The following is a 25,296-nucleotide window of genomic DNA, read 5'->3' as shown; positions in this document are numbered from 1 at the left end:
TTATACTTGTCCAAACTCTCGCAGGCTTTATAGGTGCTTGTACTGCTATAGCTCATTGCTGTTGTGAAGAATACCCACACGCGATGCTGTTGGTGCAGTCCTGCATCGCTAGCTGCGCCTCTGCCATTAACACAGTAAAATAGGTACAGATAAAGAAGCCTCTGAAATCAAGGCCCAGAAGAAGCAGTCATTCATCACTGAATCCAAAACCATAATATATGTAGAGGTATTCAGCGTGCGTGGTTCCCAAAGAAGCCTTTTCCATGGATCTCCTTGGGTGCGTGGAGCCTCTGTTTTCACAGATGCTGGAAATAACACACCCCAAGTTAACAGTGAAAAGGGTTTGTTGCTGCACCGAGAACAGCCGTCCTTACTGAGAGTCTGCAAGTAGTCAGCGATCCTAATGTCTCTGCCTCCACCCAGCCCCAGTAGAACCGGAGGTGGATGGTGCAGGCTGTTTCCAGCTCAGGAGGAGCCCAGCCCATGCCCAGCAGCTTGCCTGAGGCCGCTGGCATGCTGCAGGAATGCTGTGCTTGGAGGAGAGCACCTGAGATGCGTGTGTTGGGAGAGCAGCCTCTTGCTTACTGTTGGGATGGGAATTCAGAGTATGCCTTCTCTTACTTTGGAGTGACTCCTGGTTTGGGGGGCTGTAACCATCCAGGACTTTTCATCCTCAGGTCTCTGAGGACTGGACATGCTGCAGTCGGTAAGGTGTGGGTGGGTTTGGCCCTACCTCAAGGGTCTGCTCTTCTGGAGAAGTCCCTGGGGTAACCACTCCCATGCAAAGCAGACTCTTACACTCAAACCAAGGAGCTCCCTCTGAACAAGAGGTTTCCAAGTTTCCAACTCGCTCTGCTCCTTGCCTCAGAGCGTTTGTGTTGTCTGGTCTCGCCTCATTTTTTGGCTAATGCACAAGGAACAATGATAAACCGTATTCCCCTCAAAGTACTTGGGATTCTTGTTTTCAACACTGATAAAAGTAGACATCTGTGGGCCTGAGCTGGCAGGAGGAACATACTCCATGCAAGGAAAGAAGTGTGGGGTTGAACACCAGCTCCTACGTGGTCAGAACAAGGTTGACTCTTACCGCTCCAGTTCCTGGTGCCCCATCGACTGCAATTTGCAGAGAGGCTGGCAGCATATCAAGATGCTGGGGTACACACGGTCCTCACGTCAGCTGCCTCTGGGAGGAACATCTCCAGCTGGGATGCAAAACTGTACAAAGGCATTCAAAGCACATGGGCTGACTGCTTGACAAGCCTCCAGTTCCAGAGGAGGATGCCAGTAAATGCCATTTGGCCCACACGAGGCACGTGCACTGGGTGTTCTCCTGAGCTGGTCTCGAGCAGGAATGCAGACGTGTGTCCTGCCTTTCACAGCAGCCACAGCTTACAGCCAGCGATCCTGCCAAGCCAAATATTCCTGACTGGTGGGGTTTTACTTTAAAGAGCTTGGTTGAAATGTGTGGTGTGTTGAGATACATCACTTGTATCCCCTGACGAAGTAACTGCAGAGGTGGAGACCAGTGGCTCTATGTCCCTGTGCAGATCAGTAAACCCGGAGCAGACTTTATCTGAGATCTACTGAGGTGCTGTTGGAAGTCAGGTGGGGTCTCTGCATCCTTCTCCCAGGGGGGTCCCGTCGGAGGGCTGGGAGTCCTTCTGCCCAGTGAGCACTGAGTCACAAAGGAGAGCTGATGGAGGCGTTTGGCCAGGGCGAAGATGTTCCTACTAGTGTAAACGGGTGGGATCCTGCTTTGCAACTTACAGCAAGAGCCATGCTAATTAATGAGCCCTGTATTAACAAGGACTGCATGGTCTGTGAACAGTTAAGGCAGATGAGCTTTCTAAGGTTTCCCTCGTGCAGATTCTGGAGGCATAGAGCGAGTGCTTTTACAGCAAGATCTTTTTCCTGAAACCCTGTGTTGGCTTGTCCATCATTTGTCTGAGACGATCTGGGCTAAAAACAATATTGCATGAAAATGCAGACCAAAAAAACTGTACTCACAGGAAGGAGAGGGCAGAAGAAGGGACTGTATGACTGGAGGAAGGCTGCTCTTTTCTCTGTAGAAAAGAGTCAGAAGAGGGAAGCACGCGCTCCTCAGGGGAGATTGACTGAACTGCAAAGCTGGGGTGGAGTGAGCAAATGGCAGAAGTGATGAGGAGTGCTCAGTAGCACCTTGGCAAATGGAGCTTTCCAGCTTGCGCTTCATTTTCTCACCCACCCTAAAGAAAGCTATGATGCTTAAACGCAGACCAAGAGAGTCTGAAGGAACATGAGCCACCACAAATAAGGGAGGCAGACCCCCCCCCCAGCAGCAAGCGGAGGTGAGCCCTGTGCAGCTCAGCTCTGCAGAGGTTTAATCTGGCACAGCTGCTTCATCAGCACACACAGATGCCTGATTGCATTCAATTATGTGACAATTAGAAGAATCTTTCACAAGCATTCAGAGCGCATTTCAGGTGGGTGGAAAACCGTCCGACCAAATTTTTGTGTCAGTCTAAAGTAATTTAAGCCAAGTCATTAACATCTACTTATCCAGCATGAATAATTCGGCAGAATTTAGGTAAGCAGCCAGGCACCAAACCGCACACGCACTTGGAGGCTCACCAGTATGTTCCTCCAAAGGTTTCCTTCAAACATCTGCGACAGGCTATCCTCAGACCCAAGGGTGGGACAGCCATGGAGAAGAGAAAGGAGGGGAGGAACATGCCGATGGCTCTCTCCATGCTGGGACCCGCTGCTGGTCCCTGCTCTCAGCCTGGTGCCCCAGTGTACCAGGTTGTCCCTGGCTGGGCAGAGCCCACTGACGGGGGGGGAGCAGAGCCAGGGCCGTGCCCCGAGTATCCCTCGCGTCCCCACGCTCGGTGGCGGTGGCAAGCTGATGCAGTGGCTTTTTGGTGAGGGGTGGGAATGGCGATGCAGAGGCTGCACACTGTGGAGGGTCCGGCTCCGCTCTCCAGCCTCCCTGTGCGGGGAGGCTCCCATTACAAGGAGGAAAGAGCAGAAACCCCAGGGGAACGGTGGCAGGGAGAGAAGGGGATTCACAGAGGTGAACTCAAGGAGAAAGCCGGTAATTAGATTTCAGCTCATTTTCATGTCGGGGGGGGGACAGGCCCAGGTGATGCTCAGCTCCCTTCTGCTCTGCTGCTGCTCCTCGCGTGGGAATTACTCGTGCCCGTAGGCATCGGTCGCATTTAGCGTGGTAATAAACCACTTCTCCTGCCGGGCTCATCTTGCTCAGCCCTACACCTCTCTGCTCTCCTTGACAGAGTAATTGTGGCACTGAAGCTTTTAAATCTGCTCTGCACCAATTTCTGTGTGCTCCCGTCTCTCTGCGTAGGGGCTAGAGGACAGTCAATTAAATTTCGATTGCTAAAAATGAAGGCTTAAATCCATTAGAGAGAACTGAATTTCCAGTCCCAAGTTTCTTTCCTTCTTCACTTTCCTCTCCTTCCCCACAGATGATTTTGTATTGTTTGTTCTCTGATTTTCCCATTCTGTATTTTCCACAAGGTTTCCCTTGCGTGCATGGTTCTCATATTACTGCTGCTCTGCAGGACACAAGGGCAATTACAAGTGAATGAAAACACACATTTTACAGCACGTTATTGAATTATTGAATGTGTTTGCCAGGAGACAGACATTTATTTTTTCTTCTACCTTCCAGTCTCACCTGTCGAACCTGTGGGCTGACTCACAGGATCTCTCCAGATGCAGTTTTCAAAAAGCAGCTAAAAAGCTTCGCGGTGTGCGTGTTTGGGGTGCCAGCCTCTCCGGCTGCTGTGCGTCACCTGCGCCTTAAGTGCAAATATCACCCCCCAGCTCTGCTGGGCAGACGAACCTGCACCCAGGCCCAGGGGCTGTCTCTGCCATTAGATTCCCTCCAAATTTGAAGAAGGGGACAACCCCCCCTCAGCCCACGCTGCCCCAGCTGTGCGGACGGGGTGCTGGGGAACTGGGCATAGTGTTTAGAGGATTAAGGGGACATTAATGAAAGCAAACCCTCTCAACTGGAACCAAGCTGGGAGCAACAACAACAGCCACCAAAAGAATAAGAATAAAAATAGAAATGGGAGCCTGATTCCTTTATTGGCAGCCGAAGTTAATTTTTAAGGAAAAACATTGCAGCTCCAATCATAAAACCTTGCTGATGAAAAACAAACACTCTTTGTCTTCAGGCACAGTCTAATGCCAATAGTTATTACTATCTGTCAAAAATACATTATTATCCCAGTGAAATTCCCGTATTCCATCCCTGAGTCCTGGTGGTAAATGAGGTTTTTGAGACTGGTCGGCCTATTTCTGTGTGACAATTATTATGTTCACGGGAGCCAATAGATTGGATAATGGGCCAATTTTGGATTCAAATGCTGCATTGGGGAACAGCATTTTAGCAAAAGAATAAAGTGTTTTTGCAACCCATTCAATACCTCTTCAAACTCCCCCTCACATCCTCCTATGAGCTGGTTTTAAGAAATTATTGGATTACAAATAGTTACTTCAATCAAATACAAAAACAATAGGGCCAGTTTGCATAACTTCTTACCTCCTACAGTTAATTTAAAACCAGTAGGAGCAATGAGCACACGATACCTCGGGGTGTTCGGCCACCTCCGAAGGCCGGGTCAGACACAACCCCGAGCCGGGGGGGACTCCATCCCTGCGCCCGCCCCGATGCTGCAGGAGCCGGGGCAGGCGGCGAGGACCGCTCCGTCGGCAGAGCAGGGCGGGTTGTGAGATGCTCTGTGTCCTCCCTGAGGTCTCACCCTGGTCCTGTCCTAGAGGGTCCTCCCAAAGCGTGCAGCCCCCTTACCCCGGGCACCGATGGAGACGTGCTCCTGTCCCGCGGCACATGCGCCACAGAAAAGGGTTTGAAATGGAGGATGGCTTCCTAACATCCAGAGTGTGTGGGTATACATATATATATAAAATATATATATGAAATGTAGTGGAGGAAAGGCTCATATTCTCCACTGGGGGGGGGGGGGGGGGGGGGGGGGGGGGAGAATGTATTAGCAACACTTAAGACACCGAATAGGAAAATACTGCAGTTCCTCCCACCTTCACCCTCAGTCTCTCCTTCCTTTGCAGTGACCTGGGGAAATGCAATGGCAAACCAAAAAAATTGACACCTTGGCTTCAGAAAGGATAGGTAAATGGATTCAGGCTTGGCCACTGAGGCGGTCACTGGTCCGGCACAAGCCAAGACCAGCTCGGGGGATAGCAGTGGCCGAGCTGAGCAGGGGAGAGAGGCCGAGGGAGGTGGGATGCGGGAGAGGCAAAGCGGGGTGGAAAGCTCGAGTTGCTGGGGAGCGACAAGGGCGGAAAGCAGGAGGTGGCTGTGGGAGAGCCGTGAGCGCTGAGGGTTCACATTGTCACTCAGCCGCCACACACCGGCGGTCCCGGCAGAGCCCGGGGCGAGGTGCCACGAGCGCTGCTTTCCAGCACGGAGCTCTGTTTTCATGGCCATTAACTTTGCCTCGCCTAAGTGACTTCCATGGATTTTTACCACACTCCGTCTGCCTCAGACTAACCATATTTTTATTGGAAAACTCCAGATGAAATAATTAAGCTTTTCCCAAGAATGAGGTTGGTGGAAAACATGTTTCATGCACACATTCACATATAAGACCTCATTAATCATATCTGGCTGACACGGAGCTGAAAACGGCAGTACCTGTAGCATAATGCACAGGCACGAGAATGCCAATTTTCATGGGAAGATTTAATTTCCTACTTTTTTACCGTTCGATTCTCCAACTCTCATGTTCTTTACAGCCGTGTTTTAGAATGTTTTGGGGTAGAGTATTTTGGTAAAACCCAGCATTAACTTCCTTGCACACTTTGTTTTTCCTTGCAGGCCAAGGCAGCCGCAGGCTCCGGGTTGATTCCCCGGAGGTACCAGCAGCCCGTGCCAGTGAGCACACAACCTGCAGCCACATTTGCAGGCATTCCCCCTTCCCGCTCCGTTTTAGCTGGCATGAGACGCTGTGTCCACACACCCCCCTCTCTCCCCACAGAGAGGAACTCCAAGAAGATCTCAGCATCTGCTGAGAACCAGACTGCCATTAAATGGCGTGACCGTTTTCATTTCCACACGCTCGGTGCCGAACGGGGAATCACCATTCGGTGCCCAGCAAAGAGATGATAAACAAAGCGCTGTCAGCACTACCTTTGCTTCTGGCGGGACCAGCCGGGCCCCTCCGCTGCCTGCGCAGATGAAGGGGTCTCTGGTCGGGTCCAGCTGCCCGCACAACGCGCTCCTCTGAGTGATACCTCAGTATAAAGCATCCCTTCCCTCTGCCTTTCCTCCTTTTAGTGCCCCGGCTTTGTGCACAGCCTGAGTTTTATTTCCTACTCTATTAATTTGCTGCTATGTCAATGTTCTAAGATAATGAAAATATGATCGGTGTTCTTCACTTACCAAATATTTTGTCTCGTCCTGGTAAGTGCTCAAAGGAGCAAACAGATAAAAGGTTGTAAAACAGAACTCTTAAAGTTTCTAAAAGAGCTTTAGTTTTCCCAAGAACATGTAGAATAAAAGTCATGGAAAACTACATGATAATTGGGCTTTCTGTGCTATTTTAAGCTTCTATAACAAGGGAAAACAGCCAAGCTGATGTTGCCAGTGTCCTCCCTTCTCTTCTTTTTACTTTCATACCAGTCTGCAAGCGATCAGCTGCGCCGGGGCCAGACTCTTCCTGGGCACAGCTGGGACACGGTGCCTCTCCCTGGGCGCAGGGCTCCCGTGGGCACAGCTGTGCCACAGCTGGCTGGGCAGGGGGCGGGCATGGGGAGCAGGGAGGTAGGACTGATTAGTGAAATCACCCACAGGGAAAGGGAAAGAATCTTCCTTTAAAGCCTGTTCTGGAGCTGAAGTGTCTGTCCTCTTCTTGAGCAAGCTCTTCCCTCAGTCTCAGGTAAGACCTAGAGGATGCAGTGAGAAATAACCTTTCATGCGGCAAGAACACGTGAGGCAGCTGGATTTTATAATGTCTGAGTTCGGAGTAAAAGAAGAGCACAAAACATAGCTGGTCCTTTTTCCGGAGGTCACCAGCCTCCCTTTGCTGTCGCTTGCAGGGTTTAGCAACCTCGCTGCTTTAAAATGGAAGGATCCCTTTGCAGGGTTGCACTGAGGATTAAAATGAATGGTTTTTAGCTGCTAATTCCCCGGCCAACACCCCGGGAACCCATTGTTTCTGTCTGCCCCCCTGTGAAATCGAGTTAACAGCAGAAGACCGACTGCTGGGCAGTTGGGGGGTTCAGGCTGGGCACAGGGCTCTGACCGGCCCACCAGCACCCACAGGGCTCAGAGGGATGCTCGGCCGGGGTCCCTGGACAGAGCTGAGGGTACAAGTGTAGGAACTGCCGCTGGAACGTCTTGCACACCCAAGATGGGTTTGTCACTAACCCTTAGAGTCATTTTTTCCTCTTTTTTTTCCATCTCTCCATTTCTCAATCCACACCATGAATTACATCATAAATGAAATAAAAATTTGTCCCTAAATTATAACTGATGCCCCCAGAGCTAACCAGAAACATAGGGCACTAAACTTTATATTTGCAGCGTAGAGTTTAAAGATACAATCCTCTAGCTCCTCACCAGAAGTATTTCATAAGGGCACCAGTGAGTCATGAAAAGTTGCTCATCCCGGAGTGCTGGAAGGAGGACCACGATGGTGCCTGTGGCATTTGAATGCCGGGGATCAGACAAGCTTAAGGTTCATTTTCAGCCTGTTCCCATTTATAGCTGAGATGTCTGAATATATTGCTGAACATTCACGGTCTTCATTAGCTATGTTAATCATCACAGTTCACCTAGAGGATGAATACACTTCTACATTATGTCCTGCAAGCTGTGAAGGACAACAGAATACTTATATTGCACTAAACAGAAGGCGAGGTAATGCAATTTAATACAATCCTTTTAAATAGAACAGACGGTAACCTTATGTTCAGGTCACCTTTAGCTTTATGTTTCTTAAAATTAACCTTCAATTTTAATAAATGGAAAAAAAATCTATAGCCCGCAATAGAAATGTGAACATAAAGAGGGGATACTGCATTAAAGTACCTATTTGGAGCTGTCGCTACCACCATCTCCATGCAGGGAACTGTCGGCATTATTCACTGGTCGTAAGCAAGAGCCACCGGTGCATTTAATTCAAGAATAGGGTTGACAATTAAGATAGCCTGTTAAATAAGGGACCTGTAATGACAGATTCAGGAAATACAATGTATTACGAAGGGAATCCTAGAAATACCGTAATGGCAAAACTAAAACTTGATTCCTTTCCAGTCTTTAGGAGGGACTTGGTTTATTAACCTTAATGTGAAAGGTCCGAGCAACGTATCACAGCTCAGAAGGAAAGAAAAATTTCCAAAATATCCCAGAGTCATCCAGTCTATTGCAACTCCTCATTAACTGAACTTTGTGGTAAGTCTCATGTTTCGGGTGATCCGGGAACTCCTTATAATTCTGAACGCTGCCTTGTTTGACACATATCACCAGTAAAAGATCGAAATGAGCAGTGGAAGGAGAAAGAAACTGCAAAAAGGTTTAGGTCATCCGCTGATTGATCACTTAATTCCTGTTGGAAATTGCTTGCGACAAAATGCAGCAGCAAGCAAGCATCATCTCCGTCTCGAAAAAGGAACAAAATCTGTTGCTCTAAAACTTGCCTGCTATCATTTTTATCACGTATCATAAACTATCTCCTAACAACACCCAAAGTCTGGCCACGTTGGAATCACACTGATTACGGCGCTCAAATTGGCTACAAGTGTGGATTTGAAATAGCAACGACTTCTGCAGACCTGGCTGAGAAATATGCTGCAGTTCTGGTAGAACGGCATGAAACTATCAAAAAATGATGTTTTGAAAATCGCTGTCCTACTTTCAGCTGCAAACACCAACTGAAGCTCCTTGCAAAGGGGAAATCCTTGGGGCAAGAGACCACTGAGGCTCAACAACCTGCCAGGACACAGTATGTATTAGATACTCATGCATACAGTGAAAGCATATGGGTACGTTAGATACAGATGATACTTGGAGAGGATAAAAACCTTTATGTTCTGAAGCAGCATTCATTGCACGGCAATAAGGAGAAATTCCATTAATGGGGACACTCCCTATAATTGTCCCTTATGCTGTCCCATAAAGCAATTGGGTTTTGTCTCCAGCAGACAAATTAGATGCTCCGTGAATCCGATTTTATAAAGCAATTCGTCTGTTCTTATCTGCCAAGGAGATTTTTATGAGGCCTGTCATGGAAAAGTCTCTTCAAGTGACAGACTATTGTGTTGTAAAATCAGACACGTGGTTTCTGCAGGACTCAGCCTGTTGGGTTCTCAGTTTTTCTATTACCATTTTTTTCCTCTCACCTCTGATAAGTGACAGCTGCTCTTCCCTAACAGCTCATTGCAGAGGGCAGTGTCCTCACGCAATTTGGCATTGCTGAGCAAGGCATTATTAGCCAGTATGGGCTCATGGGAGAAAACAACTTCATTACAAGGGCCAAACACATTAATTCAACCCTCATTACTGGGTTAAAGGAAAAAAATACTGGAGGGGGAGCAGGGCAAGAAGTGCTTTTGCTTTGCTGTCTGGGGAGACTTCCAGCAATCTCCTAAGGAAGGGACGGGACAGCACAGCACAGCACAGCACAGCACAGCAGGCACAGGCGCTCGCAGACAGACCTCCCTGCTCCGGCCACGTCAGCTCGCTTTGCTCCCACCCGCCGGTACCTACCCTCTCCAGCGCAATTTGGAGCATTGCTCAGGCACTCACCTGAGCTGCTGCAGCCGTTGGTAATCTGCTCCTGCACTCCTGCCTTGTCCCATCAGCCAGTGACCCCAAAGGACTTCAGTCCTGTTCCGACGGTGATGCCCGAAACGCGGCATTGCTCAAACGTCTTGGCAATGAGGTCGCCCCTGACATGCCTGCTCGGCACAGAAAGCTCACGGGGATGATTTGAACGGTGCGGTCATTGATGGAAAGGCGTGTACACTGGGAGTGCTTGGACATCAAGCTCGAGGGAGCAGTTCAGGAATATATACTGGAATTCGGGTAGGGATTACTGCTGAGCCCAGGGGAGAGGGCAGCTTTGTGAAACCCCTTGAATCTTTAAACTGAGCCGACTGCGGCACTGTGCTCGGCGTGATAGACCTGCTCTTACCCTGTCAGGATTCCTGCTTGGGCTTCATCCAAAGTCTGGGGAGATCAGAAGCATTCTTCTCCCTACCGCAGCGCGGGAGGCGATAGCTGGAGGGAAGCAGGCATGTTTGCTCCTCAGTCGGTGAGAGGGTAGAGCCATCTGCCCTGACTTGAGGGAGAGACTCTCCTCTGCTGCCCATGGCAGAGGGTGTCTGCTCATCATCTGCCAAGTGTTAATTCTGGGTGCGTCCTTTGCATCGGAGCCTCCTGGGCGAGGGTCGGGCTTCTCCCTCCCCCGTCGTCCCCTGGTCTGGGAGTGACCCAATCTGCTGAGTTACATCTCAGTGCAAGAGGACGGCCTCTGACACCCCCCCAGCTATATCCCCACTTCCCAGGACTTGATCTGGATTTAACTGAGGACGTTTCCATTTATTCCTTCAGCAAGCTTTGGACAGCCCCTCAGTACTGTTTTCCGCTTGAAGAGCTAACTGATGATAATTGTATTCTGTTTCTCCTTCCCGAGCTAATTTTCTGACTCATTCTGCATTTTTTTTCTGCTTGCTTTTTGTTAATCTAGTTGGCATTTTGTGGTTTCTTTGTTCATTATGTGATGGGGCTATATAAGGGGATTTGTCTCTGGAATTCAGGTATCCCCTGCACTGTGTTCTCTGTTATCGTCTTCATCAGTAACTATGCTGAAGGCAGTTAGATGCATTCGGCATGAGCTAACCTTAATAAATCTGGGTTGTTAATCACTCAGACATGTCTCTGTTGAATCTCTGCATACTGATTTGTGTGTGCTCAAATAGTTTCTCTGGAGTAGACTTCTGGTTACTCAGTGTTTTAATAATCTGTCCTCCAAATTCACCCTTGGGGTCTTGCCTCCTGAGGCTTTGCCTGCCAGGGACAGGTTCAAGTCACCTACCTGCCAAGGACAGCAGCGCTGCGGCCACCAAAGGCGTAGGGTGATGCCTCAGTCCACAGCACACGAGCAGGATGAAGGTTCTCCAGATGGCACAGGCTTCCTGGTGGACTCGTCTCCCACCCCACGCTCCCGTCCAGATCTCTGGCCTCCGGGCTCCTGCACTGTTGGGCTGCAGGGAGCAAACCGTGCCATGTCTGCTGCCCGCACGTCACCACGGGCTGCCCCAGCCAGGACAGGTCTCTGTGCACAAAACTCGCAGCAGCCCGCTAGCGCAGCCCTGCTGGGAACAGGGAGGAAAACAGCCAGCGGTGGTCCCATTTTTGGCAGCTCTTCCATGGTCCTATTGATGGTGGACACCGGGCTGCCTCTGGCGCCACAGGAAGCCATTCCCACAGGCAAGTGGTGTGTCTGAAGACAAATTAATGAATATTTAAGCATCTATTTACCTGCTGAGTTGGCTCAGACTTTGACCTGTTTCAGCAAAAGCAGAATTTCTTAGATTCTCTTTTCCAGAGCTCGGCTAGGTTAAACTCTCTGATTGCTGCAGCAAGCCTTGTGCCTGCAGTTCAGCAGAGCTGCAGTCTCTTGCCCCTTGGTCACTGTTCCTTGCCCAAGTCAAGCAACATAGCTCAGTTTATCTTTTTTTTTTTTTTTTTTTTTTTTTTTTTAAGTTGTGCATCCTATCATTTGCCTGAATGCCGCTGAGAGAGTGCTGCGATGTTAGTGAGGGCATCCTCAAGAGATACAAGAGCCTTGAGGCAATGGGCAAAGCGTGCGAGGCTTTGAATCTCATTCAGGCATTGATAATTACCAGTCTAGATAGCTAAGCCATTACAAAGACGCAATACAGTCAGCTCTTACATCATGCCCATTTAGGGGAGAAAAATTCAGCAATGAAGAGATGCTACGATTGACAGATCCAAGGAAAACCAGCCAGGTTATTTTTCACAGCAAGAGATAGCTAACTACATGGATTAGCAGAAGATCAAGAGAGTATGAAGAGACACCCACTTCTTTGGACTGAGGTCTCTGATTCCTCCAGAAAAAGATAATGCAGCCATTTAAAGAAAGAAAGAAAGGGGAAAAAAAAACCCTAAGAAATATTACCGATGGACTTAACACAAGGTTAAGAGACTTCTACTTCACCCATAACCGATAGACATGACAGGGGCTCCCAGAACAGCTCTCCTATCAAAGGGACGATGGGCAGGTACAACTCCGCGGTTTGCTTGCTGCTTCCCAGAAATTTGGCTGTTTCTTAGGAAACCAGCAGCCAGTCTGTACCAGCATTCTTGGACAAATATCTCAAGAAATTACTGAAAATTTCTACTTAGCCATCTTGGACTGTAAACCAGCCCTGGGGATGGGATTTAATCCCCGACTTGGCTCGTACCCCAGAATTTGCCAACAGCGAGGTAGATGTCATTTCAGAATCACAGCGAGAGCCATAGCTTAATATTTCTCATGGAAGATATCAGTGTCAGTGTTGTTGCTATGGTCATTTCATAGAAGCCCAAGATATAATATGTACATTGAAAGAAAACATAGAAACATCTCTTCAGAAACTGAGTTTTATGTGCACAGTGCATCACACAGCAGCCTGTGGAAAGGCACACTGAGAAAGTTTAGTCCGGGGCAGTAAAACATGGCAAATTAAGAATATGCTCATCCAGGAGGAAATTTTAGTGAGTGGTTTTGTTAAACTCTGCATGGTTTTCGCGTGACACCAGTGGGGTTTTTTTGTGAGTATCTATCTGGATCAGCTGAATAACTGTGAACAGCAAATAAGCCCGCGAATCACAGCTAACCAAGCTCTGCGTCTGCCTCATGAACTGATGAACAGTTCACTTAGCACTACTGCTACGGCACTACAGAGACGGGTATTCTTTTTTAACTTATTACTTGGTATGAATCCTGTTACCTACCGGCAAAGAGTTTAAACGTTGTTTCCTGAAGGGGTCCTGCAAGACCATATCAGAGAACCTCAATAGCTCAGAACAACTCCTCCAGATCTACAGTGAGCACCAAGCGGGGGTCTCGGTGCCACAGGGCTGATCCTGCCTGCCTCCAGGCCGGGTCCTGGGCAACTCCATGCTTTACCCAACCATTGCTGAACTGTCTTTTCTGCTGATTTTTCATCCCTGTTCTGGACTCTGAGGAAGGGGGAGGCTTTTTCCAGTTAGTCCTTTTAAAGTAGGACCTCCCAGGACTTTTGTCCTTCTTGAGCCATAAGACATGACACCTCCCAGGTATTATGTTGCCATCTCCCGGTTTGCCCTGAGGTTGCCATTGCTCATGTTTCCACTCTTGAAGGAAACTTTCCAGTTGCTGGGAGAAACCCATCCACTGTACCTTTTAGCTGCGTCTCATTTACATCCTCAGCTTGTGCTAAAAACTTATGCTACAGCAACCGAAGGATGAAGGACGCTGGTTTTTGCAATCTTTGGGAAAAAAGCTCTTAAACCTCTGAAGATATTTGAACGGAAACAGGTTGCTACACTTCCGTAGTGGAAACCAAAAAATCCATACTGACATCCACCTTTCCACATGGAAGAAATAATATTTTAATAAAGAGGAATACATGGTAGTTTGAGGGCCATTCACTAAAAGTTGATGAGGAGTGAGAAACAGTAAAGAGGCAAATCACAGCTTCTTTTAATAATTAAATGAGGTGATGCTCATTAATTAGAGATGCTTTTAACATTTTGGAAAACTCACAATGATGCTTTTCAACTGAAAATGGTTCCTGCTCTACCCACAGAGAGGGCACTGCCTACACTCAGCGACAGCCTGCCTTAAATTCCCATAGTCAAATAGTCGTTAGTTACCAAGTGAAGCACCTCAAGGATTGTGCTTTCATCCATTTCTGCTGCTGCTCATGATGCTCTGCTCTCTTCTCCCCGTGCAGATGTTGCAATGTACACCTGAGGTGCAGGGACGTGGCTGAGTGGGGTCAAGTGGCCTGGAATTGAGTACATCCCCTCCGTTCTCTCCGGTTCCTTCTCACTGCACAAATGGGGGGTGGGGGGGGGGGAAACAATCCTTAGTTTCCCATCTTCAGTCTGTCTCATCCTCCCCCAGGAAGTAGGTGGGAGCACGTCTTCATCCCCGCCTGTAACCTGGGTCCCCCCTGCCTCCTCCCCAGGCAGAAGTTCAGTTCAGGCTATCGCCGGGGTAGACCAGAAGCACCCCTGACCCTGAGCAGCCACGACTGCCTTTAAACTACTGAAAAACATCACCTGGTTTTCACCAACTAGACAAACCCGAAGTCTTCAGCTGCCCCTAATTGGCCATTCCTTCCAGCCCTGTCACCAGCTTTGTTGCCTCCTCTGGATGCGTTCAAAGACCTTCACATCCTTCTTAAATTGTGGGGTCCAGAGCTGCACACAGTGCTCAAGGTGAGGCCGCACCAACGCTAACTACTTTTTATCCAAAGCAGTTTGTTTGGGTTTTTTTGCTACAAGTGCAGAGTTTTCTTATTAATTTCAGGCCGGAGGACCAGAGATTAACCACACCAGTTGGTCTGTACCAGAGCTCCTCTGTCACCATTGTGGCACTTACTGGTCACCAGCACCGAGTTTTGAAGGATTACCCAGGAACTGTCGGGGTTCAAAACACACATAGCTTTATTCCTGCAAAAGACTTATGACCACTCATCCCAAAGTCTGGATGAATAAGTAAGTAATAAATATTTTCCCATCTTTTGTCTGTCTTCTCCAAGTCAGAGAAGTCCCTTGCTCAAGCTCAACCAGGGAAGCTGGGGGGAGAAGTCTGGCTTCTGGTCTTGGTGCAATTTTTAAGAGGGATGGTATGATGGAGAAAGGGACATCACTGGCCAGGCCCAGAGGTCCTTCCAGTTCCTGCTCCCCAGTGCCCAGCCACTGATCCACACTGCTTGCAAAATCACACAGCAACTCTGGTTTCTTTCTGCCTTTAATATCTCTTTTCCCTTTTTTTTTTTTCCTCTCTCATGTACTAAATCTTTCCTTTGTTCTATACCCTTTTTTTCACCTGCCTTCCTAAGTGTAGCTAAATTAAACTTTATTTTTCCCAGGACTGTAAACAAAACCTTCCCTCTTAGTCAGAGTCAATTCCGCAATTAGTAATTACGCAGAATGATTTCCTTCTTCAGTTACTGAATGCTACAGCCCTGATGAAATATTTTGCAGCCTTTTGTTTAGTGCCACCGTAGGTTTAATTTCCTGAATGAATGTATTCATAATAAAAACAGAAATGAATTCTCAAAGGACTAAATTTGTCCGCCTGAGCGCTGTCTGAGGCTGCTGCCGATGCCCGGTGTGTGTTCCCGCTCCCCTCTCGGCCGGGACTGGTTTTCTGCTGGCTCTGGAGCTCCAGCAGCGGCAGAAGGAGGGGTGGGCAGACGGAGCGGAGTGAGGGGAGGAGGAGCAGCACCATCTGAAGAGGAAATTGCTGTTGACCGACCCTTACCTCTGCTGGGAGGCTATGGTATACGTTATCTGGTGAAACTCCATATGGGCAGAGTCAACCTGGATGTCCAAGTCCTTCCTTCAAACACATGTCAGACCCGGGTCCGTTTCTATTGCTCTGCAAAGCCCCATTGGTGTCGTGACACACGTTACAAGCTCTGAGACAGGCCAGCGACACGGCACAGCACAAGCAATGATGGAAACCTGGGTCTCCCTCCCTCTGCTAGCAATAAGATGGGAAACCCCCAAGAGCAAATCACCCTGTCTGTGGACCTCCATGTCCCCTGCACACACACCTGCCCAACTGCAGCTGTGGGCTCACAGGGAGGGTGCTGGAGAGGCTCTGCTCCCACGGCACCGAGTACAGGGGGTGCTACTGTCATACAAAACAAGTCAGTAGTAAAACACCAGAGCAAAACAGGGATATGCCCTTTGATGCCGACGAAATCCAGCTAACTCACCTCGGCCCTTTGGCTCACAGGTCCGTGTTGGCCGTTTGGATGTTTACGGTGGAGCAAATGGTCTGCGAGGCAGGTCCCTTCCTGTACCTGGCCTGCTCCATCCACGCCTCGCGGCAGGATGTAACCACAGGCGGCAGCACGTTGTCCTGAGTCTGAGGCACCTTCTGGCACATGCAGAGCAGGGACTTGAGCTCCGAGCGGAAGCTCTCGTTCAGCCAGCAGTAGATGAAGGGGTTGTAGCAGGTGCTGCTCATGGCGAACCAGTGCAGGGCGAAATAGAGGGAGTTCTTCGTCTTGATGCCTAGGCTGGAGATGAGCACCACGTAACAGTTGAGAGGGAACCAGCAGACAGCAAAGACCACCACCACCAGCATCAGCATCTTGATGCTCTTCTTCTTGTTCTTGTGGTGGGTGATATACTGCTGCGTGGTGATGTCTCCAATGGCGTTGCGGAGCCACAGCTTCTTGGCCAGGCGCGTGTAGGTGACAGTGATGATTAACAGAGGCAGGAGGTAAAGAAGGAGAAAGGTAGACAGGTCCAGATACTTCCAGACCAGTTCTGCAGGCTCAGGAAAATCGGGGAGGCACAAACTCCGGACAGTGGCTTCCCTTGAAAAGCAAAGAAATGCATGTAAAGCATGTGGCCGTTGCTGTGCAGATGGATGCTGCCAATTTGGCAAACCACCCACAACTACCTCCTCAGATTTGTAGCACAGACAGAGGAGGGCCAGATATTGCTCACCTCAACAAAACAAAGCTCAGTCAAACCTCTGTTTCCCAGAAAGTCATCTCGTTATGTTCTCTGTGTCTGTCTTACCAAGGTTAGGCCTGGCTACTGCGTATCGTTATCTCCTTCCCCCTTAAATTGTGTTGTCTGATAAAAGAAATTCTGAGAAAGACAAACTGGAGTTTCCTCTTAGAGACTGCAGTTGATTTTAATTCCCCGAGTCCCTCGTGTCCCCTTAACATGGCAAAAGTCACCCCTGATGGCCCATTCTTACAGAAGGGGCTACTGTGAAAGAAGCACTGACCTGGCGGCATCTGCCCCTTCCCCGTGTGCGTGGCCACACAGATGCAGCAGCGCCAGTCTCCTCTGCCCCCAAAACCAGTGCAGGAGGAAAGAGGGCAGTGGGTGAGACCCACCTGACTCCTGCTTTTCTCCAGTCCTATAGGCAATTCCTACACACCTGGGAAAAGGACCCATCATACCCAGGTTTCCCAGAATCACACAGAATGGTCAGGGTTGGAAGGGACCTCTGTTGGAACTCCTCTACCAGGTGGGCTGCACGAACTGCCGCCTGGCCAAACACACCTGACCCGATCTTCCCGGGACGCGGCAGAGTCACAGCAGGTGTTGGGATCACCGCCGCAGCACGGACGCAGTAGCTCTGACTTGTCTTTGCCAGGTTGGACCTGCAGTCCATACCCTACACGGGTCCACCTCCCTTTCCGTGAGCCCCTCGGCCAGAGCAGAAAACTGCTGCACCAGCTGGGAAGTCAAAGCCATTAGGGGCGGAAGGGGAAGGGGCTGCTGGAGGCTGGGAGCCGTGGGAAAGCCTCACAGGCGCGACCCCACCTGCAGGGACAGCACTCCTTCCTTCCCGTACCCACCAGCCCGTTTCCATCAGCTTTTCGGGAGACTGCCTGTCAAAACCTTATTGCTACACCTAAAAACAGGCACGATGATTAGAAAACCTGGTCGCTTAACTCAAGTTTAATGTGAGCCCGACAGTTTAACTTCTGATGGTTGACTTACAAAAAGAACTGAGTTTAACTATATGCGACAGCTTATTTTGACAGCACTTCTGCCCCCTGTCCCGTCCCACCCAGCGGCTCCAGGCTCTGTTCGCATTTTCCGGCTGGCAGCGGCTCTCAGCTGACGCACCCCAGCACCCTCCGCAGAGCACCACGTGTCCCCTCTGCATCCCACAGCAGATGACTGGAAGTTGTAAAACATTAGGAGAAAGGAGCACTTGCCCATTTATTTCTGGTGGATGTTTTCTCCTTTTCTTTCCTTTCCCCTCCCTCTTTTTCTTCCTCTTAGTCCCTTTTGCCCTTCTCTCTTCAACCCTTGTGCTCAGCTCACTTGTACTTAGCACAGACTTTAGTCCCCATCAAGCCGCATTATTTGTTGCGGTATTGATTAGTATCTTTAATATCCTGTTTTCAGGCTCCGGAGTTGGTTTTTGTGCCACAAATAGAAGATTGCTTGAAAACCGACGGCTGCGAGCAGGGCCTGCGCACGGCGGTCGGAGGGATGACAAAGGGTGCAGGAGCAGATCTCCGCCGAGCGTGGCCGTGGAGGACCCTGGAGAAGCTGCTCGAGAGGGGAACTGACGCAGAAGGGAAAATCATCCTTTATGAACCACTCTCCTGACCTTTTTCTCCCCGGGATCCGGCTCACCGCCAGCACAGGCAAGGCCAGCCCCTGCCTGCAGGCAGCTGTGCCTGCCTGCCTGCCCAAGGGGACCTGCCAAAGCAACCCGAGAGCTGGCAGGAGAAGCAAGAGCAGCACCCAAGGTGACACTGCAGCGCAGGGTCAGACCTGCCACGGCTGAAGAGCAAATCTGTAGGGAAAGAGCAGAAGGGACAGGGCGGGAGCGGGGTGGTCATTGGGGTGTTCCCCAATTCCACGGGAATTGGGGAACACTCATGCTCGGGACAGCATGGCGCAGCTGAAGGCTGCGGAGGGTGATGCTTCGGTGCTTGCAGAGTCTAAAGACACATTTGAACAGAGTGGGCAGCAGAGAGAGCCCGCGGGTAAGCAAAAAACCAGCTGCTGCCCTCGCTGCCCCCTTCCCTCTCACCCTCGGAAGAAGGGGCGCAGAGCCGTAGAAGAGGCTTACGGTTATTTCAGGGAAGAGGCCAGTTGAGAGCAAAACCCAGACAGGCTGCTGTGTTTTGGTAAATTCTGGTATGACGGTGCACTCGGCCACACCGCTGTGCAGTGCGGCCAGAGAGGTCCGATGCTGGTGGAGCCCCTGTTCTCCTGTCCCCAGAACCTCAACTTCTGGTGGGACTTCTCCCTGGCCCTGCGGGAGCTAATACGAGCAATATTACAACGGCAGTTTTTATTCAATGGAAAGCAGGGATGAGAATAGCATGTCCTGGAAGTCCTTATATCGCTGAGCCGCCTCATGCCGACGCGAGGCTAGGTTTCCTCTGGCCGTGCTGAAGGATGAACAGAGACAGCTGCTGTGAAAGAGATAGCGGCGTTTGTTCATTCATAAGCAATTTGTTCAGTCATACCCCGAACACAGCTGCGAAGCAATGCGAGTACAGGAGTAACCCAGCACTTTGTTTACAAAGTCTAAGCAGTCGAAGATATTATATCCCCCATGGAGGTATCTCTCAGTCAAATCAAATCACAAGCACAAATAAGGAAGAGCTGCGAAGCCCCAGATTGCACTCCCATTTTTGTGTAACCTCTTGTATACAAACAGCAGTAAAAAGCCTGCGCGGGCTGTCAAACACTCTCCCCGCCATGCTGACGGGAGGGAAGTGGCTGTGCTGTAGGAAGAAAGATATTTGTCCTTTATACAGAAGTGCAATACCTACAATAGAAGTCTTCCTCCTGCTGCCTATTACTGCCTCCTTACCCTTCTCCCTAGGATGCCGCCCTCAGGTTGAAAATACTGTTCATTGTAAGATTATCCCCTTGGCCTCGAGTTTGGCATTCCTGCGAAACGCAGGCACCAGCAGTGTGACACACCACCATGAAAACCACCATTTTGTGTAGCATCATAGACTATTTTCTAGCCAGGAGGAGTCATAGCAATGCCACAGGCTGGTGGGGACAAGAGGACCAGAACAGGTTGGGTACCATGGAGGAACTAAAGACACTGAGGGCAAAACAACCCAAGACTTGTGGTTCTATATTTCTCCCTGGTAGAGAGAGTGACTTCCCAGCAACGCATGCCATCACTAGACCAGCTGGAAAGGGGGGAAAGATAAGCTCTTTCTTTTTTTCTTCCCTTTTTCCCCTCTATACCAGAACTTTTGCTTTCTTCTGATACTTCAGCAGTCCTCGCGTGGATGTGAAATTCCACTTCATCTTCTGTTGTTGTGTTCAGCCAAGCGAAGAGCTCCCTTCCCCGCTGGGCAATGCAAAGCCGCACTCTGAGATGACTTTGTTTCCCTGTCAAAGCGCTGTTCCTCTCACCAGCCCACTGCTGCAGAGGAAGAGGTGGAGGTTTCTCTTTTGCTTTTCTTTTTTATGTAACACTGGGCAGAGAAGCCTCAAGCTTTAAGGAAGGCTGGTCCTGTTTCATAAATCCCGATGGATGAAATGAAAGGAAGCTAAAATGCATGAATCAGTGTGTAAAGTCTTGGAGGTCTGTGTTTCATGGCACTGCTGACTCACAAAGGCGGTCCTCTCCTCCCTGTTCTCTCTGTATAGTCTTGCCAATGTCAGTACCAGATGTTAACACCATGAATTTCATTTTTTCTTTTTCAAACTGCAGCTTTGGCTCGTTCTTTCCTCCTTGCCTGAGCAAGTTGGCTAGATGTGGTCTTCTGAGGTCTAAGGAGCTAAGCGAGCATGAGGAGACAAGATGAAACGCCTTTGGGAGAAAATGGCCTTCTTCGGACAAAGTCCCTCCTAACGGTATCATGACACTGGAGAAGGTTTGTCTCACCAACCTGCCGTGGCCTGGCCAGGCTGTGCTGGCCACCCAACTGTGCCTGGAGCCCACCACCAGCATGAGGTTGTGGAGGCGAGACTCACCCCCTTGTCCAGGCATTTGGGCAATGGCGAAAGCAAACCCAGGTCCTGAGGGTGTGCATGACCTGCAGTGAGCCAGGCAGCTCGTCCAGCGGGCCAAGCCTCTGCTGTGGGAAGTGACATTTCATCCACACACAAACTCCCGCCAGTTCCACTATGTCCTTCCCCAAGCCTGGGAGCCCTTCCAGCAGCTCTCACTGCTGAAAGCCACCACCACAGAGGGCTATCGGACCTCTTCACGCTTGCTTAGAAGGGGAAATAACTCACCTGTAGTTATACTGGAAAAGCTTTTGATAGATGGCATGGGGTAGGGAGAAACAGGTTGCCATCAGCCAGATAACAGAGATGCTCAGTGCTCCTTTTGTTAGTGACATCCTCTGCTTCAGCGGGTTCAGGATGACCTGCAACACAGACTTCACCGTGACTCTCATCTCATGGGAAAGCAAAGTCCCTTCACCAATGCACACAGCAGAGGCATTTTTTGGCACGATCTAATGCTGTTAAGAAAATTACACACAATTAGGAAAATGTCCTGCTTAGAGTGACATGGAAAATGGGAAACCTTGAACTTTTCAGTCTGCTCAAAAGCGCTTTCAAATAAACTTTTCCCTCTGTTTTGTTCTGTGAGGGCCACTTTCCTTAAATGGTGGGTCACATTAGGTAAGGAAAAAAAGATGTCTATACAAGTCTCTTCACTTACAGGTATGTTTGTTTATTATATATGAATTACATAAAGAAATGTCTCCTGTCCTGGCTGAACCCATGAAGCCGAGCCCTCCTCTCCTCTTTTGAGGCATTAAAGAAAAATTCATGAAAGGTAAGTTATTAGATGAAAAAGTAAAGGGCTTCTAAAATCTGAGAGTCTGGAAGATACCCATTTGGCTGATGGGAAAGGAGAGTGATTGCTAGAGATAGGCACATGGCCTGGGCCGCCCTCTCTTTCCTGAGCCGGCAATGCAGCGAGCGTTTGGCACAGTGGGCAGGTGACACAGCCTGGCTGCAGGCGGATGGCGGGTACAGTCTTCTCACAGCTCTGAAGTCTCCTCCCAGTATTTCCAACAGAGATTTCCCACTCTGCCACCCCCCCTTTATACTGGTCCAGCATTAGTCCCATAGTTACACCACAGGGCTTTAGTCTCAGATTTTCTGTTTACTCACTGAGACAGTGAGCTGAGAGTTGCTGTGAACTCCTGCGGCTTGATGATGTACCAAACGCCCAGACTGGCGATTTATGAGGTTTGGGTGGTAAACTGAAAAGCTTGGAAAAGTTGCCTGTACAGCTAAAGTAACACTTAGCACTCAGCATTGGCTCTGCTGTCTGTGAAGGCCCCCCCATGTAAAACAAAGCCTCTTGAATCAACTTGCCCTGCCGTACGTGGGGGGTAGGTTGGACCTGGCTCTTTTCAAACCGCTTGAAAAAGGTGTCCTCACCCTTTTCCACTGAAAGTCTGGGATTGTTCTGCGAAACCTGTGATACCGTATTTTGGTTTATCCCTCCTGCCCCTACCTGGGAGCCCTCAGAAGTCCACCAAGCCTTCCTGCCCCTGACACACAAGGCACGTCTTTGACTTTAGCTCTAGAGCCTTCTCACTGGATGTGGGTTTAATCCCCAAGATTCAGCCACCTTGAACCCATGGCTCAACCAAGACTGACAGGGGCTTGGGAAGAACCTTGCAAGGGAGCGGCAGACGGTCAGCGTTTTACCTGGTGCCTGTCCAGGGCGATGGCCGTCAGGGTCAGCGTGGAGACGTGGAGGGAGCAGTACTGCACAAAGCGGCTGATGTGGCACATGGCCTTTCCAAAGATCCACGTGCTGTTCACAAACCGAACCTGAGCGGAAAACAACAGGCCATCAGCCAGCAAATGTACTGAAAACAAATCCACAGGGAAACCCTTTGGATTGCACTTGAGCCGGCACATGGATTTTGCCAGGCTGGCTGGGCAGCTCCATCTGAAACCCAAACGAAGATTAGCTACACCAGATTTTGAAACACCTTTACATAAGACTTTGTAAGGTCAAAACCCACTGCTTAAATGAGTGCCGCTGTCACAGTCCTCCTGGACTATTTGGAATTACGGATTACGGAATTACGGAATTTTCAGAGTTGGAAGGGACCTCTAGAGATCATCTAGTCCAACTCCCCTGCCAAAGCAGGATTGCCCAGAGCACATTACTCAGGACTGCATCCAGGCGGGTCTTGAAAATCTCCAGAGAAGGGGACTCCACAACCTCCCTGGGCAGCCTGTTCCAGTGCTCTGTCACCTGAACCGTAAAGAAGTTTTTCCGTGTATTTGAATGGAACTTCCTATGTTCTAACTTGTGCCCATTGCCCCTCCTCCTGTCACTGGGAACCATTGAAAAGAGCCTGGCTCCATCCTCCTTCAACTCACCCTTTAAATACTTGTATGCCATAATAAGGTCTCCCCTCAGCCTTCTCTTCTCCAGGCTAAAGAGTCCCAGCGCTCTCAGCCTTTCCTCATAAGGGAGGTGCTCCAATCCCGCAATCATCTTAGTTGCCCTTTGCTGGACTCCCTCCAGCAGTTCCCTGTCCCTCTTGAACTGGGGGGCCCAAAACTGGACACAGTATTCCACTTGTGGCCTCACCAGTGCAGAGTAGAGGGGCAGAATGACCTCCCTCGACCTACTGGCCACACTCTTCCCTATGCAGCCCAGGATTCCATTGGCCTTTTTGGCAACAAGGGCACATTGCTGGGCCATGGATAATTTACTGTCTACCATGACCCCCAGATCCTTTTCCTCTGAGCTACTTCCCAGCAGGTCCGCCCCTAACCTATACTGGTGCTTTGCATTCTTCCTCCCCAGGTGCAGGACCTTGCACTTGCTTTTGTTGAACCTCATGAGGTTCTTCTCTGCCCAGCTCTCCAGCCTGTCCAGGTCACGCTGGATGGCAGCACGGCCCTCTGGGGTGTCAGCCACCCCTCCCAGTTTGGTATCATCAGCAAACTTGCTGAGGATACACTCTGTCCCCTCATCCAGGTCATTAACGAATATATTAAACACCACTTGTGAACAGCGGTAATAACTTTTTGATTGTACTAACAAGTATATCTGGGAAAAGCGGACCGAGTTTTGGTCACACAAACTCCCCCTTCAGGCCTGGAGAGCTTTCACTAAAGACTTTACCCAACTTGCAGCTCTGAAAAGCTTGACTGCTTTCTTCTAGTCACCTGAACATGACTGGCATTCAAGTTGTTTTGACCCACTCAGTTTTAAGTGTGACTCTCTAGTGCTCTCCTGCGTGTACATTAAAAGTACATGTTCATCCAGGCACTTACTCTGCATTCCCCAAGAAGCTCTCGCTGTGGTTTAGTGGCATACTTGCAGAGACTTTAGAGTCTTTTAGGAGATACAGAGTCTACCAGAGCAAAGAGAGCCCACAGGCTGCTGAACTGTGGTTTACTTGCCTGGCAGAGTTCTCTATTAGCCTTGATTGTGTTGGGTCAAGAGGCACATTGTGTTGTGCCTCAGTCCCAGAAGAGTATGCACAGAGAGGGTGTGACCACCAGGCAGAGCATTCTTCTGAGAGACTGCCCTCCTGGCTGAAGGGGCAGCACAACGGGACACTTACCAGGGTAAAAGGTGTGTTGAGCAGCGTGATCATAATGTCAGACACCGCCAGGTTGACAATGAAAAGGCTGGTGGCTGAGTGCATCCTCTTGTTCTTCAGCACCACGTGGCACACCAGCATGTTCCCAAAGAGAGACATGATGATAATGACTGAGTACGCCACAATTAGGAGAGCTTTCACTGTTGGTTTCTGGGATTCCGGCTCATATTTAGCCAGCTCGGCAAATTTTTCCCACTCAACGATGCGGCTGTCTGTCCAGTTGAAGGTGGTCCTGTTGCTTGCTTGGTAGATTGACATGACTTTGGCCAAGGAAGAGTAACGCTCAGACTCCTCAAGAAATGCCATCGTCTGGGACTTGTATGACTGAAGCAGCAAGCGAGGCATGGTGGATTAACCTGAGTCTTCAACCAGTTCGAGGTCGCTGGGATCACAACTCCAGCTCATGTAGCAAGTGATCCACCAGCTCCAACTGCTTGCTTCTCTAGGAAGCTGGTGAAGATGCAGCTGGCATTACAAACACCTTAAAACAGAAAACTGGAGGGACCCTCTAAGGTGCGATGGGTTCCCCAGGGGCAGAGGCAGCACTGGGGAGCAGTTCCAACTGGCACATTGGAAAGGGGCTGGTTTGGCACCTCATGCTTTCAACCCCTTCACGTATCACGAAGAGCAACAGCTCCACAGACAGGCTGGAAGGCTGGAAAGAAGAGCTAATTATCATATATAGCAAATGTAGGAAAACCTCAGGTGGGGCTTGAATTTGTCTTAATGCCATGTCAGCTTTTTCTTCTTTGTTCTCACCTGAGTCCATTTCTCCTGTGAGTTCCACAGAAAGCTGCGCTGTCGGTACTTTCATCCTCTACTTCAAAACACCTGGTTCTTTGTTGTTGAAATGTAAAGGCAGAGCCATTTGGGGGATCATCTTTAAGAGCACAGGTAGCTTTTGTCTGCATCTAGCCCCAGCAATTATTCTAAAGTGATCCAGTACCTGGA

At 49.6% G+C, this 25,296-nt stretch overlaps 1 protein-coding gene across 1 annotated transcript; it reads right to left on the bottom strand.

Moving 5' to 3' along the window:
* Positions 1-16,007: 16,007 nt before the first annotated feature.
* On the bottom strand, positions 16,008-24,690 carry LOC309675921 (G-protein coupled receptor 83-like; the record flags this gene model as incomplete). Its single annotated transcript, XM_082488348.1, has 4 exons — positions 16,008-16,602; positions 20,984-21,117; positions 22,421-22,546; positions 24,307-24,690. The coding sequence occupies 4 exons, from the start codon at positions 24,688-24,690 to the stop codon at positions 16,008-16,010; spliced, it is 1,239 nt and encodes a 412-aa protein (XP_082344474.1).
* Positions 24,691-25,296: the final 606 nt, after the last annotated feature.

This window comes from Vanellus vanellus (assembly GCF_965231255.1).
Source record: "Vanellus vanellus genome assembly, chromosome: 10".
In the NCBI taxonomy this organism is placed as follows: Eukaryota; Metazoa; Chordata; class Aves; order Charadriiformes; family Charadriidae; genus Vanellus; species Vanellus vanellus.
Note: the sequence above shows the minus strand (reverse complement) of the source record. Positions and strands in the feature narration are given on the sequence as shown.